General features: G+C 31.2%; 1 protein-coding gene across 4 annotated transcripts in view; it reads left to right on the forward strand.

Annotated features, from left to right (window-relative positions):
- Positions 1-14,988, forward strand: part of LOC148304189 (NPC intracellular cholesterol transporter 1-like) — a 34,116-nt gene that overhangs the window by 17,159 nt on the left and 1,969 nt on the right. For 2 of the 4 annotated variants that reach the window (XM_088268742.1, XM_088268745.1), the window contains 9 exons: positions 7-178; positions 2,498-2,759; positions 2,848-3,049; positions 3,132-3,332; positions 3,416-3,590; positions 4,238-4,460; positions 4,577-4,708; positions 4,787-5,568; positions 7,539-7,626. In XM_088268742.1, coding sequence (XP_088124868.1) covers positions 7-178; positions 2,498-2,759; positions 2,848-3,049; positions 3,132-3,332; positions 3,416-3,590; positions 4,238-4,460; positions 4,577-4,708; positions 4,787-5,568; positions 7,539-7,626 — 2,237 coding nt within the window. Of the gene's footprint in view, positions 1-6; positions 179-2,497; positions 2,760-2,847; positions 3,050-3,131; positions 3,333-3,415; positions 3,591-4,237; positions 4,461-4,576; positions 4,709-4,786; positions 5,569-7,538; positions 7,627-10,450; positions 10,718-14,988 lie in introns of those variants that run through there. The other 2 variants (XM_088268744.1, XM_088268743.1) reach the window with 2 other exon arrangements.

Genomic DNA, 14,988 nt, shown 5'->3' on the forward strand with positions numbered 1-14,988 from the left:
TATTAGAAATCCGTACAACCCGGAGTGTTTGGCCCCGTACGGGGGTCCTGTAGACCCTGCTGTTGCGTTGGGAGGGTTCCTAGCTCCCGGAGAAGGCTTAAGCAAGGAAGCCCAATATGAAAAGGCTACTGCCATTATCCTCACCTTTATCGTCAACAACTACCACAACAAGACCAAGGTATTTATATTGTAATTAGTGTTATTGCACTCCAACATTTGACTATTGACTTTGTTGAATAAATTCATGATGCATATTAAGTTTATTTAATATATATATATATATGTTAATACATTAAAATTCATAAAAAAACAAATCTCTAAACCTTTGACACACATCATAAACCTTAGCCTCACAACCGGTATATTCCCTTCAATTTACAAGAAAGCCATTATCATCCCCATCTACAAATCTGGAAATCCAGAATCAGTCACAAATTACCGACCTATATCTCTCATATCAAACATAGGTAAAATCATTGAAAAAATCATTAAAAAAAGACTGTCCACATATGTAAATAAATTTAATATAATCAATGAAAACCAATATGGATTCATGGAAAAAAGAAGCACACAAGATGCAATTGCCAAACTATCATACATCATCCAAGATTCTCTCGATAAATCACTCAACTGTATAGGAATTTTTGTCGACCTAAGAAAAGCTTTCGACAGTATTTCTCATGATAAACTTCTATTAAAACTAAAATCTGTCGGAATTACGGGTAAAGCCTTAAAACTTTTCCAGAGTTATCTTCTCGAAAGAACCCAAATTGTCAAAATCAATGAAGCCTATAGCCAACCCCTTACTAGTAATTTCGGTATACCTCAGGGTACAGTCTTAGGCCCTTTACTATTTATCATCTACGTCAACGACATATTTCACCAAAACATCAGCGGTAACATAATATCCTATGCTGACGACACCGCAATAGTTATAAACGGACCCAACTGGAATACCGTAAATGATCGCGCAAATAAGGACATGAAAATCCTAAAATTCTGGTTTGACAATAATCTATTATCCCTAAATACAGATAAAACATTCTTTATCCCATTTTGTATCCATAAACTCAAAATACCGACAAATATAAAAATTACAATTCACAATGGTGACTGCAGGGATTCAAATTGCAAAAACTTATGTTCTGTTTTATGTCCAAAAAAAGAAATAAAATATCTAGGTGTTATAATAGACCAACATTTGAAATACCATAGTCACATTAATGAACTAGTAAAACGAATAAGAAAATGCATATATATATTCATTAGAATCCGAAACATACTAACCATCGACAACCTAAAAAGAGTTTACTATGCTATCGTTCACTCACTACTACAGTATGGCATTATTGCATGGGGAGGCTCATACAACAACATACTGAACTCAGTGAAAATAGTACAGAAAACCATAATTAAAGTCATCTTGAAAAAAAAAAACATATTTCCAACAAAATTATTATTTAAAAAATTTCAAGTCCCAAATATAGAATCCATTTATAAAAAAACCGCAGTTTTTCAAATACTAAAGGGTGACAACTATTTAAATTTAACAAAGAATTTATCATCGAGATTCTCAAACGATTTTTCTATTCCAAAATGCAACACCAAGCAATTTCAGCAAAACTTCAAATATTTGGCAATCAAACATTTCAATAAACTCCCTAAAGAAATAAAAAAAATAGATGATATAAAAATCCTCAAGAAAAAAATTAAAGCTCTATACATTTAAATCTTTAAAAAAATATATTAAAAAAACTATTATATCTTTTATTATATAACATTAAACCACGAGTGTAAGTCCCTTTCCAAGCACAAGAGCACAGACTCTTTTATGGAGAGGCACAGCGAATCGAAATATAAAAGTTCTACATATGTATAAATGATTCAAATGTTATTATGTTATAAATAAAAATGTAAATATATTAAATGAATAAAAAAAAAAAAAAAAATATCATAAAGAGTACTTTTCTTACTGTTAAGAATATAAATGAGGCATGAAATATTTCATCATGTCACAAATGGTATTCTGGAATTGGTCGATTTGTTATTTAAATGTCTGAATAGATGTTATCCACAATGATTTATGTCCATCCATTGAATATTTACCATTCCGATAAGGTTTTACCACATCTTGATGTTCAATCTCCTGTCTGGATAGTTTAGCATACAATAACGCTGACCTTTTGAGTTAGCTTTTTTTATGTCGAAATTTCCATATTACTGCCAAAATATATTTTTTTCTTCCAAAAAGGTCAATGTGTTATTAAAGGTAATTGTAAAGATATAAGTTAAACCTTGCAAGAAAATTACTGGTTTTTATTTATTCACTCTTCAGATTGAATTTTAGAAGATGATAATTATGTATGATTATGCAATGTTTTATAAACTCTTAATGTTTGAAACAAATACAAAAATTATGTCACTTCTTGTTATGTTTGATAGCAAGTCGTTAACAATATTGATGGTACTAATAGGGCAATTATGTACATTGTTGTAGCTCACTCCGGCCATGGAATGGGAAAAGAAATATATTGACTTGATGAAAAATTGGACGAAAACATCGATGCCTTCATACATGGATATTTCATTTACATCGGAAAGATCGATCGAAGACGAGCTGTATAGAGAATCTCAATCTGATGTGCTCACAATTCTTGTTTCCTACATCATCATGTTTGCTTACATTGCCATCAGTTTGGGACAGTTGAACTCCTGTAGTAGATTGCTTATTGACAGCAAAATTACTTTGGGTCTCGGAGGTAAATCATTTTGTCTCGTTAATAAAACATCTGACCATTACACACTTTTCAAGTTTCCAACATAGTGACACAAACCTTCTTCTTTCAGGTGTCTTCATCGTGTTAGCATCTGTGGCTTGCTCTATTGGATTATTTGGATTTGTGGGTCTACCGGCCACGTTAATTATCATCGAAGTCATTCCATTTTTAGTCCTCGCTGTAGGAGTTGATAACATCTTTATATTAGTTCAGACACATCAGAGGGATGGACGCCGCCCTAATGAAACTGTTGCCGAGCATATTGGCAGAACGTAAGTTGATTCGGGATCGTCTTTTGTTCCATCACTTGTAAGAGAAGTAGCGCTTTAGTAATTTACCATTTCCTTTTGTTAGGTTGGGCCAAGTCGGGCCGTCCATGTTGTTAACATCGGTGTCAGAGTCGTGTTGTTTCTTCTTGGGAGGCTTGAGTGACATGCCAGCAGTCAGAGCCTTTGCCTTGTACGCTGGTATGGCTTTACTCATTGACTTTATCCTTCAAGTTACTAGCTTCGTAAGTCTACTGGCCCTGGATACGATCCGACAGAACTCTAATAGGTAAGTGCGTGAATAACCCCTACGTTACCTTATTATCGGTGAAATCCCACCAACTATGAATTTTAATTTTGGTCTATTTATAGGTACGACATTGCTTGCTGTATGAGAGGAAATAAAAAAGATATCAACCCGGAAGAAGCATCTGAAGGAATCTTGTATTCTTTCTTCAAAAGTTTTTATGCTCCTTTCTTAATGAATAAGACAGTTCGAGCTGTAGTAATGGTTGTTTTCTTTGGATGGTTATGCTCCAGTATAGCTGTAAGTAGTCGCTTCTATTCATCTATCACTTGAACCGCCAAGCTATGCAAAGAACCTCTACTATTTCATAAATAATCAAAGTGTTATATATAGATGTCAATTTGGCGATTTTAACTATTTTCTAGTTACTATAAACATTTACTTCAAGGTACATACATATTCAACTTACTTTACTTTCGTGTGGCTCCGGCTTCTTCTTCACCCATGTAGATTGCGTCTTACGAAATTAGAGTCTTGGTTCCAGTCCTGTCAGCCAGTCTACCGCCTCCGGGGTTGCCTCATGAATATCCCGATGGTTACCACCAAAGTCAAACCCTCTTAGTCGGCAGTCCTGCACTATGTGTCTTATGCATAGTCTGCTCAGCTCCACACTTGCTATCAGGGTTGTTTTTTTTCCCCCACCTCCAGAGCAAGTAATTTCAACAACCCTGCTCCATTCTTACTCTGTTCTGCTGTACCCATATCTTTTGAGGCAGATCAAAACCTGTAACTCAAACTGTTGGGTCCTTTATTAACTCTTTGTTTATTATGTGTCATATATATTCAGTATCTCGGCGGTAATAGTGTTTACAAAATATTCCAAAATTTCAAAATATCACTTTAAATATTTTTTTCCTGTTTATTATAATTTGTATATATTATTGCAGGTTGCTCCTCATATAGAAATAGGACTTGACCAGGAATTGTCCATGCCCCATGATAGTCACGTACTTAAATACTTTCAAGATCTCAAGTCTTACTTGAATATTGGTCCTCCTGTATATTTCGTGGTCCAGGGAGGCTTAGACTATAGTGAAACTAAAGTTCAAAACCTTTTATGTGGTGGCCTTTACTGTAACCCCGACAGCCTTTCTACCCAGCTGTATTTAGGTAAGAGCTAATTTTACTATCTACGCTTGGTGAAATAAGATATTTGATATGTTTGCGTATTTTATAGACCTTTATTGATAATTTACAGTAATTAATATTCACTCTTTACTGTTCAGCTTCAAAATTAGGCTCCGAGACGTATATTGGTAGACCTTCTAATTCCTGGATTGATGACTACATGGATTGGGCTTCTATCAATCAGTGTTGCAGATTCTTCCCTAATAATGGAAGCTTTTGCCCCCACGACAGTGAGTATACTCATATTACTGGGAGATGGGGAAAGGAAAGATGAACGCAATAATAATATCACGGTTAACTTATTTCAGGACGCTCTTGTTCAACTTGTAATATAGTACTCACGGATGACGTACATAGGCCGAATGCAACAGGATTCAAGACGTACGCACCGTTCTTCTTACAAGACAATCCGACAGAAACTTGCGCGAAGGCTGGACACGCCGCATATGGACAGGGGGTTAACTACGACTTCCCAGACCCGAAGAACCCTAAGCTGGCTCGGATCGGGGCATCCTACTTTAGTGGCTATCACACTGTACTGAAGACCAGTAAAGATTATTACGAGGCTCTCCGTGCTGCTAGAAAGATTTCTTCAAACCTGACAGAAATGATCAACACTAACTTGAGGCTCCAAGGAAAGAATGAGACTATTGGCGTTTTCCCTTACTCCGTATTTTACGTATTCTACGAGCAGTACTTGACCATGTGGCCGGACACCTTGAAGTCGATGGGAATCTCCGTATTAGCCATTTTCGTCGTCACTTTCTTGCTGATGGGCTTCGACACGTTCTCTTCCCTGGTAGTGGTCATCACTATCACCATGATAGTAGTGAACATCGGCGGACTCATGTACTGGTGGAACATTACGCTGAATGCGGTTTCTCTGGTGAATTTGGTGATGGCTGTCGGAATATCGGTGGAGTTTTGTTCACATTTAGTCCACAGCTTCTCAGTCAGCGTGGAAGGTTCCCGAGTGCTGCGCGCCACCGATGCCCTCACCAAAATGGGGAGTTCCGTATTCTCGGGTATCACATTAACCAAGTTTGGTGGAATCATTGTGCTCGGATTTGCAAAGAGTCAAATCTTTCAAGTAAGTACCATCCACATATGTAATGTTAATTAGGTTGGGCTGTTTTTTTTTTTTTTTTTGAATGGACACAGCGATAAAAAGGTGCCAAATGTTCCTTAAATAACATGTTTAAATTATAAATTCATACAACTCTCTCTGGCTCCGAATTAATTTCATACTTCAATATTTTTGTGGTTTTCGTGTAAGTTTCTGTTTGGATTCCAACCATTAAACTTATATGTTATACTGAAATATGTAAAAATTGACACTTGTTTCTACAAATTGATGGCAGAGTACATAGGGACCCTTGACAATTTTAGATACAATCAATAATTATATTGAAATGTGTGAAAAAAGGTCCGTTGTTCAGTTTTAACCAATATATTTACCCAAGTGTTCCACTCATGATCGATACATACCAAAAATATTTATACGAATAGTCATGGCGATTTCTATATAAATATTTCAAAAGGATTTATAAAACAAATCACCGGGCAATATATATATAACGTTTTGATGAAATTCGTTTCTGAACAATTATTCACTCTTGCAAAGTATCGTTAAAGTTTACCTTCCGACCTAGTATTTTTTTTTAATTCACCCTTTCTGTTAAGACGAAGAACAACACCTGTTTAAATCTATTTATCAATAGAACTGATATCCGAAATAAATTTGGTAATTCAAAAAAATACTTACTTTTCAAACCCTGCAAATGTATTGCTCTGAACCACACATCAGTGAACTGGCAGCCCGTTGCATTTTAAAAGCTCATAACATTAAATGCACTCCAAATGATTCATCATCCTAATGATCTTATTGACTGGCATTAAAATATAATTGAATCATTAATATAATTTATATTTGAAGCACTAACTTTGTGATTTTCCATTTTATAATTAAAGTCTAACTTTGTTTTAAAATCACCATAAATTTATAGTGATTTTAAAACAAAGTTACATTTTAATTATATGAATCATTAATATTGAAATTGATATCTGACAAAGATATCCAACAATTTGTTATACAAAAAAGGAGAAGGAAAACTGTCATTTTTGCACCTTCCATATTACAAAAAAGGGCAGCAAAGATTGTTACGAAAGCTTTATCTGCATTATGCGGAAAATCTCTAAGAGGAGGCCTTATGAAAACCAAGATAAATTATCTAAAAGCCGAGAAATTCGAAAGCAAGAAGGATTTTTGCAAAGATAAATTATTATATTACAATTACTCACACAAATTACAAGAAAATACTTCTTTTTAAAGGAAATTTATATCATCAATAACAAATTATATAAAACATTCATAGAACCACAAGATCGAAAATGCAGAAACCTATTTTTTTTTAAAAAACAGATTTTGTCAAAGAAACTTTGAGGGTTTTGCATTAATGCTCTATAACCTACGACCACCATCCATGAAATCTTTAAATAACAGAAATATTTATAAGAGAGATTTTTAAAATTGGATAACAGAACTGGTTAGATATGAAACAGATCGATACATTGGTCATGTCATCCATGATTGTATGACTCATAAATGACAAATATCTCACAAATAATTTGTCAAACAAGTATTGTAAAATGTGCTATCAGCACGGGTAAACCCAGTAAAACGACATTATTGTAACATTAAATTATTTAAGTAAATAGTATTTTTATAAACGGCATTTTGGCAATTTTTTTATTGTTATAAATAAAGGCTACTCTTACTTTTTTGAAAGATCCAATTTGTTTAAAAAATTTTTTAGTTATACTGACAAAAAAAAAACAAAAATTATTATTTTTAAGTCAATCCGGATACAAAAGCTGATATCCAATGTTAATAAAATTTTATTTGTGTGGTAAAACCATTTGGCACTTTTTCCTTTCTGTGCCGGATAGAAATCAAACATTTTTTATCTCTCCTTACCACCGCAACCCAGCCCAGTGTACATGCTTATCTATGCCTTGTTTTTAATGACCCTGTTTCTATTTTGACCTATTTATTTTTAGGTATTTTACTTCCGAATGTATTTGGGGATTGTAGTTTTTGGCGCCGCTCACGGCCTTATATTCCTGCCAGTTCTACTCAGCTATATTGGTAAGATATCTTGTTTTGACCATAACATTTTGAGCTTTATATTATTATCTGTTTGAGAGATGTAGCACATTTGAATAACTCTTATCATATATCATATTGTTTTTGCTAAAATGAAATCCTCTTATAAGAAATCCAATATACATAATATTTGTATTGTTTTCTCCTGACTATCCCAAAGCATTTTCTGCCAATTAGATATAGCCAATAGCAACTAACATTGTTTGGGACCATCAATATAAATATTTGCATGATTAAAAATAATGCAACTTTCTTCACATGGTTACATTTTTTTAAAGAAAGGGTTTTACTGTATCTTTGACTTATCATATCAATGTAACTGGACCCTACCAAAAATCTATGTATCGAGTTTTATAATAAGCATGATGGTGGGGGTTGAATGAAGATTTTCAGCTACTTTTTTTTAATTTGACCGATATGAAAATCTACCTTTTATGTATTTGTATTTGAACTAAGTGAAAATCATATGATAATGATGCCAAAGTTTTGAAACTGCATTTTCCAGTTTTGGTCTCAACAATATGGTAAATGAAGGAAATGAAAAAATTAAAAGTTGTTTGAATTTTAAAATTTCTTTATTCTATTTTGTCTTTTCTGTTGTAAAATTGAATGATAAATTATATCGCTCAGATAAATGCGCTTTAAGAATACATAGGTATATCAGATACATAAAAATACAAGGTACATATTATAATACAAGACTGATGTATCAGTAGATAGAATAATCACGCAATGCTCACCGATTATCGGTTGGACGTATGAAAATACACTGTATTATAATATAAAGCTACTACATATTTACATAGTACATACCAGTGGATAGAATAGACTAATGGGTGCTGGCAGGTAATCTACAATATAAGCTCTAAATATGGAAATATTGGATGATAAAGATTGCTTAAACTTCAACTTTTCTTAGGCATTTGACACAAACTGACAAAAAGTACAAAATTTAGAATAATCATTTGGAATATATAATAATCTATCTGACTATTCATATGGAGGAATGGTGTGATATTACTGAATCCGCATATAGTGTATTTTTCTCATTATCATTAACTTCTTTATATTGTAATAATTTATGGTACATATGCATCTCCGTATATGAAATCAATAATGCAATTCTTTTATCATATACATTTTTACAACTTGTATGTTTTTAAGTTAGTAATTTGCTAATATATATATATCTACTTGTTTTAAAAATACAACTGTGTGGCCCGTGAACCCGCTGGCAAGTAACATTTGAATCGCAAAAATAGAATGCACTGTTTCTCTTAACTGTCTATTGGCGATTTTTTAGTTGAGCTAACTTAATAAGGAATACTTAATGCAATCTATTTTTTGCAATCAAAAAGTTTCTTGGAAATAGTTGCTAGTAAGCCCTGGGTTTAACTCAATATTTTTTATTAAACTCAAATAATATACGTATATATGTATATCTCTCTACTTTGATCAAAAATCTACTATTTTACTTGAATAAAATCATTAGATTGTTTAAATTTCATTACAAAAATGTCTACACAATATTATCACAGAAATTTTTTAACAAAATTGTTTATTCTATCTCATTTAAAATAATTATTTAATATGAACACCTTGCATAGTAATATTTTTGGTGTTGGTTATACTAATTTTTCCCAAAAAAATTAATAATTCTTTAAAAAATAAATATATATATTATTACTTTTTTTATTATTTAAGTATTACCATATTTTTTTGGACTATAAGACGCACTTTCATAGGGCTAAAATCTCTCAAAAATAAATTGGGGATTAACCGAAATTCCCACAGAAAATAAATCACAAATCTCCGCAAAATGAATCAGGAATCCTCCCGGGAAGGTCAATATTAGTTAGTGTAATAGTTTATTTTATAATTTATTTTTCAATTGTTATAAACCTAGAAATTTCGGAGTTCATTTATGGTCCGGAAAATAAAATAACTTATATATCAACATGAAGTCTTGACCTAGTATGTAATGGGTAATTAATTTTAAGAAAAATATATTTTGAACAATATCAAATCATTTCATGTGAACGATCAGTAAGTTCCATGTTTCATGAGGTTTTTAACATCTTTTAACATGTGTGTACAGTTCACACTTTCACAGACACTTGAAAATATATGTGATATTTATTGTCCCTAAAAAGAAGATAAAATGATTAATCAGATGGTATTAATTCGAGTATGTTATATCTGCTATTGCAGAAGGTACCCTAAAATATTAATCTGATACTTTATTTTACTACACAATAAAAAATTATAATTATTTTATGTGTCATGTGCACCAGTGAGATCATCTGTCTCTCTTTATTATATTTCATTTGTATAATTTTTTTGAAATTTCATTATCTATTTTATATTAATAATGTGTTTTATTTTTGTAAACAAAATATGGCTGAGTATTGGTAAAATATTTCACCCGTTGTTTAGTCAGGCCAAAATAAACAGTAATTTTTTTTTAATTTAAAACAAATTTTTGCTGTTTTAATTATTTGTGATTTTTAAAATGGAGAATTAAGCAAATCCAATTGACATTTTTTTCTTTTCGGCTTTATAAATTTTTGATTTTTTAATTTGAAAAACCGGAACATTTTGAAATGCTTAACTTTTTACTCACTAACAATTATTGATAGCATTAAACAAAGTATTTAATATCATAAAAGGTGATGATTGTTTTGTGAACATATTGGCTATTTACGAGCTAGCTGAGTGAAGTATAATTATGTACATGGATCATGCCAAAATGGGTGTTGTATGCAAAGTCAAGTGTAGAGATAAGGCATCGTGTTGAATTCCGCAGGTTCCCCCATGAATAAAGAGAAGCTCGCCAAGCACCGAAGGGCCATGGCTCAGGACGGCATCCAGGAGACTTCGCTGAGCAGAGTAAGGACTCGGGGAGGGGGGCACCAGCAGTCCCTTCTTGGCTGACTGCCTGTTTAGCTGACTAACCAACCTTCACTGCCTTCTCCTTCTTCACCCCAACCTTTGCTTGGTTTAATCTATCACCTCACTACCAATAATATATGTTTGTATATCATTCGGCTTGCGATAATTATTTCATTTAGAGTCATTTTACCAAGAGGCATCAATGATTGCCTGTATTTTTATACATTCTTCATATTAAAATCTCTTTAGTATTCAATTAAATTTATATAATAATAGAAAACTTTTTACAATTATCCAAAGCCATTTTTTGTTTATATATATATATATATATATATATATATATATATATATATATATATATATATATATATATATATATATATGTATGTATAATATATTTGTACCACCAGTATATTTGAATATTGGGCTCATATTGAAGAAATTATTTAAAAAATAAAGTTATATTTTCCAAAAAAATGGAAAGCGGTAATTTAGAATGCGCAGACATCTCTCTGTTTTTAAAACACTTTGTACATTTAAATATGAATTTTCTCACCGTCTTCCCAGAAAAGTATAAAATACAATTATGTACATTATTATACTATTCACAGTTATATAAAATATGCATTCTTTGTATATCTGTGACAAAATTTCTTACGAGATTTGTATATTTGTACTAAATGAATTATTTTGGGTCAAATACAAGACAAGTGTCTGAAGATATATCATTGTTATTTATAGAATTGCACTGAGTAATTCTTCTTAGTTACAAGTTATTATAGAGTTGAACTGTTCTGGTCATTGTACTGTTTTATGGAGTTTTCATCAGTTTAGTTTTGAATCATTTCTTTACTGTGAATCCAATAGTGTTTTGTATCTCAGAAACTATAAAAATTATGAATAAGTCATTAGAAACATATTTTTGACATAAATTAACTAGTAAAAATCAGTAGTATTTTGTTCACTTCAATACGGATATATTTGAAAGCAAAAAACCATTTATACATTAAATTATGTATATTTATTTTAACTGTATTATGTTTCATGTTAGGCATCGTTTTTTTAAGAACTAACATAAAACTTATTTGGAACTAAAATGATTTCTAGAAAATGAGTTTGATATATATTTTCTCTTCTTAAATGTATCGGTGATAATTAGTGAAATATTGTTTCCTTGAAGTAGGTAGTATAATTTATTTTTAATATATTCAGTAGACAACCAGATAATATTTAAGTTATAACCTATGTATCAAACATATGTTTTCGATCAAATAACCACATTTTAATAGTAAAATTCGACTGAATATACACAAAACATTATTTTACTTCTTAATATTAAATTTAAAATATAAATGGCAATTTAAGTATTTTTAGTGTGGCTCATATTCCAAAAAAAAATGTATTTTTTAAATTGAAAAGAAATATATTTCCGCTCTAAATACTAGTTCACATTATGTCTTTAAAAGATTGACATAAATTACAAGTTTTCCGATAACCAAAGTGTAAAATCGATCCCGCTAACTCCATGTTTGTGAATTTCTCTTGTATATTATTGATCACATGTTTTGGAATAGACTTCTATAATACACATTACACTTCTCAGTGTTGGGTAACATAGCTGAATGGAATATACATACTAATGTACAAATGTCTTTCAGTTAGTTGATTTGGTGGACACGCATCCATTTAACCCTTGTCAACAGTGGTTTTATTTTCGACTCTCACGAAAACATTCCCGTCCAATTTCAGTAATTTTATTTCAAATCTAAAATGAGTGTATGTGACGTTAGCTGTATTTATATGAATGAACAAATTATTGATTTGTCCGCTCTTTCATATGTTCTAATTGAATGACTTTGTAACTTTATGTAAACATAAACTACTCAGTTTTGTAGTTTATTTTCCTCTTTTACGTTGGTAGTTCTGAATTGTCAACTTAATCGATTCTCTCCTGTTTGAAACATGAAATCTGTTGACAGAAATGTTTTTGCTTTTGCTAGTGAACGATTGTAAATGTTTAGTGTGATGTTGTCTTACTATTTAAACTGCATGATTATTTATATGTGTGTATTATTTTGAACGTTACTTAATTGGCTGATTTCAGTTTTGTGATTTAATTTCAGTTTTTTTTTGTGTAACTAACTCTTAACATTTTATTGTATCAATTTAACCTCCAAATATCAATTGATTTCATCATTAGCATATTACACTCTTTTCTCACTAAATTTTGTTTTGAAAATAAATGACATAAATAAACAATATTGTATTTTTTTGTACTAAAATAAACTATATCAAACAGGGTCCGTTATATTTTTCATACATATTTTTAAAAATGTCACTCGTCACTCTGTATTTCTAATATATTAGATTTATCAGATTTTTTATGACATACAATTGTAACTTCCACGAGGTTAAAGTAAATTACAGTATTTTTTATTTATTTATTCCTTTATTCTTTGTTTTGTATATTTTTTGTCAATAAATAATTTGATAACTATTTTTGTATCATTTGAAAACCTAACATTTCACTTATGCATGGGGTGTGACTTTTCGATAATGCATACTAATCAGATTCGCTTCATCAATATCGGGGCACATTTATACAATCCACTTAACGATAACAAAACTGATTATTTTATCTCGATAATCTACTCTGTATAGTAGTGTGCAGACTAAATACGGAGATTACTAACCATCGTATGTGATCGTGTCGGGTTGTGGTCCCGTGGTTAGTGTCGCAGACTCTTGAGTCAGAATTTCTCGCTTCGAACCCATTCTACCACAATTTAATACCTATTTATAATAATGAGCAGCTTAGACTCCCAGAACTAGTATGTAATTGAAATATTTTTGTAAATAATAAAAACATATTTCTCTTTCATTTTATCAAAAAAAAATAAAAATATCTGATTTGGATTTTATTTTATAATACACTTGCTATTATTTTGCCAAAGTTGTTCGCTCAGAGTTGGCAATTATCACTTTACCGGCAGCTACTCTAAACAGAGACTTAGCGTTGCAGTGTAATAATGATGAGTGGAGTTTTATAGCTAGGATTACACATCGCCCTCCTATGGTGCGTTTACCTTCCACATTGCCTTGTAGTATAATATGTACAATTTATTTTGTATTTCTCTCCCCTCATAATAGTAATCTAGCTTTGTTTTCTTTATGGTGTTTATAACTTCTCTCTCTCCCCATGCGTCTTAAAACATCTTCATTTTTAACTTTCTTAACCATGAATTTTGACCATTTTCCTATAGCACCACATTTAATATTAATTTATTTTTTTTAATTCATTTATGTGTGATTTGATTTATAATGTCTGATGGAACCAAACACTACAGATTTTAATATGTTTGTATGTTTTTATTTTTACTAATTATGTATCGCCTTTTTCATAATTCTGCGTATATTATTATTCACTTGACAAAATTTTTAATTTTTCAAAAGTTATTTTGGATGACAACTGTTTTGCCATACGATAGCACTCAAACTGTTTCAAATAAAACAGCGTTGACTGTATACATATATCATAAATTCTATGGGTAGTAATAAAAGTAAATTCTGTTATAGCGGCATATGGATTTTTTCATACACATAGAACCACCCTGCAATAATACATTGAACTACCTCAATAAACAATATGGTAAAATCAGTTAATCAGGTACGGGAAAATCCGCAAAGGTCCATTTTTTTGCCCGTATGTGGTGCGGGCAAAGGGTCAAGTTGTAACAGCCATATAATTTTGCACGAGTAGCTATAATAGCTACCTTTAAATAACTTCGTGCTTACTTTTTTTAACTCTACAGATATTCATATAAATCAAAACTCAATCTATTCTTCTCTTGTCTCGGCCCAGGATCCATGCACAGAAGTACATTGTCTAAATGATAATATTACGCAGTCAACTGAAACAAAGAAACTATACAGGAAAAGAACAATGATTTATTTGTGTACAGCCAAAGAATTTGTTATGAAACATTTTGTACAATATAATATTGTATTAACATTACAAAGTACATCTTACTTGTTTGATATTTCTAGAAATAAATTAGTATTGATGTTATTTAGGTATAACACTTGCAGCATTGTGTCATTTTATATTGAATTTGAATGGTTATGTAAAAACAGAAACATTTTGATTAATTTTAAAACCACTATTCTCCCACTTGAGGGTCGCAGAATTGGTATATTCAGCTGTCCTTCGCAAGAAAATGCCATGTCAAAAGAGAGAAATGTTAACGGAACCACAAATACATACAAATGTGAAGAAACTGCCATTTTTGAGAAATTATTTCTCGATAACCATAATAATTATGCACTAGTAAAATTATGTATTTTTTTGGTGGTAGATGTTGCACTTGAGATGCATAAAATGTAGGAAATATGGAGATAACAAAGAAAAAAATAACCTTTTATAATTTAATTAATGTGTGAGGTTAATAAAAA

Source organism: Brachycentrus maculatus, unplaced genomic scaffold, assembly GCF_059751285.1.
Source record: "Brachycentrus maculatus isolate JH-2025_06_01 unplaced genomic scaffold, ASM5975128v1 h1tg000326l, whole genome shotgun sequence".
Classification (NCBI taxonomy): domain Eukaryota; kingdom Metazoa; phylum Arthropoda; class Insecta; order Trichoptera; family Brachycentridae; genus Brachycentrus; species Brachycentrus maculatus.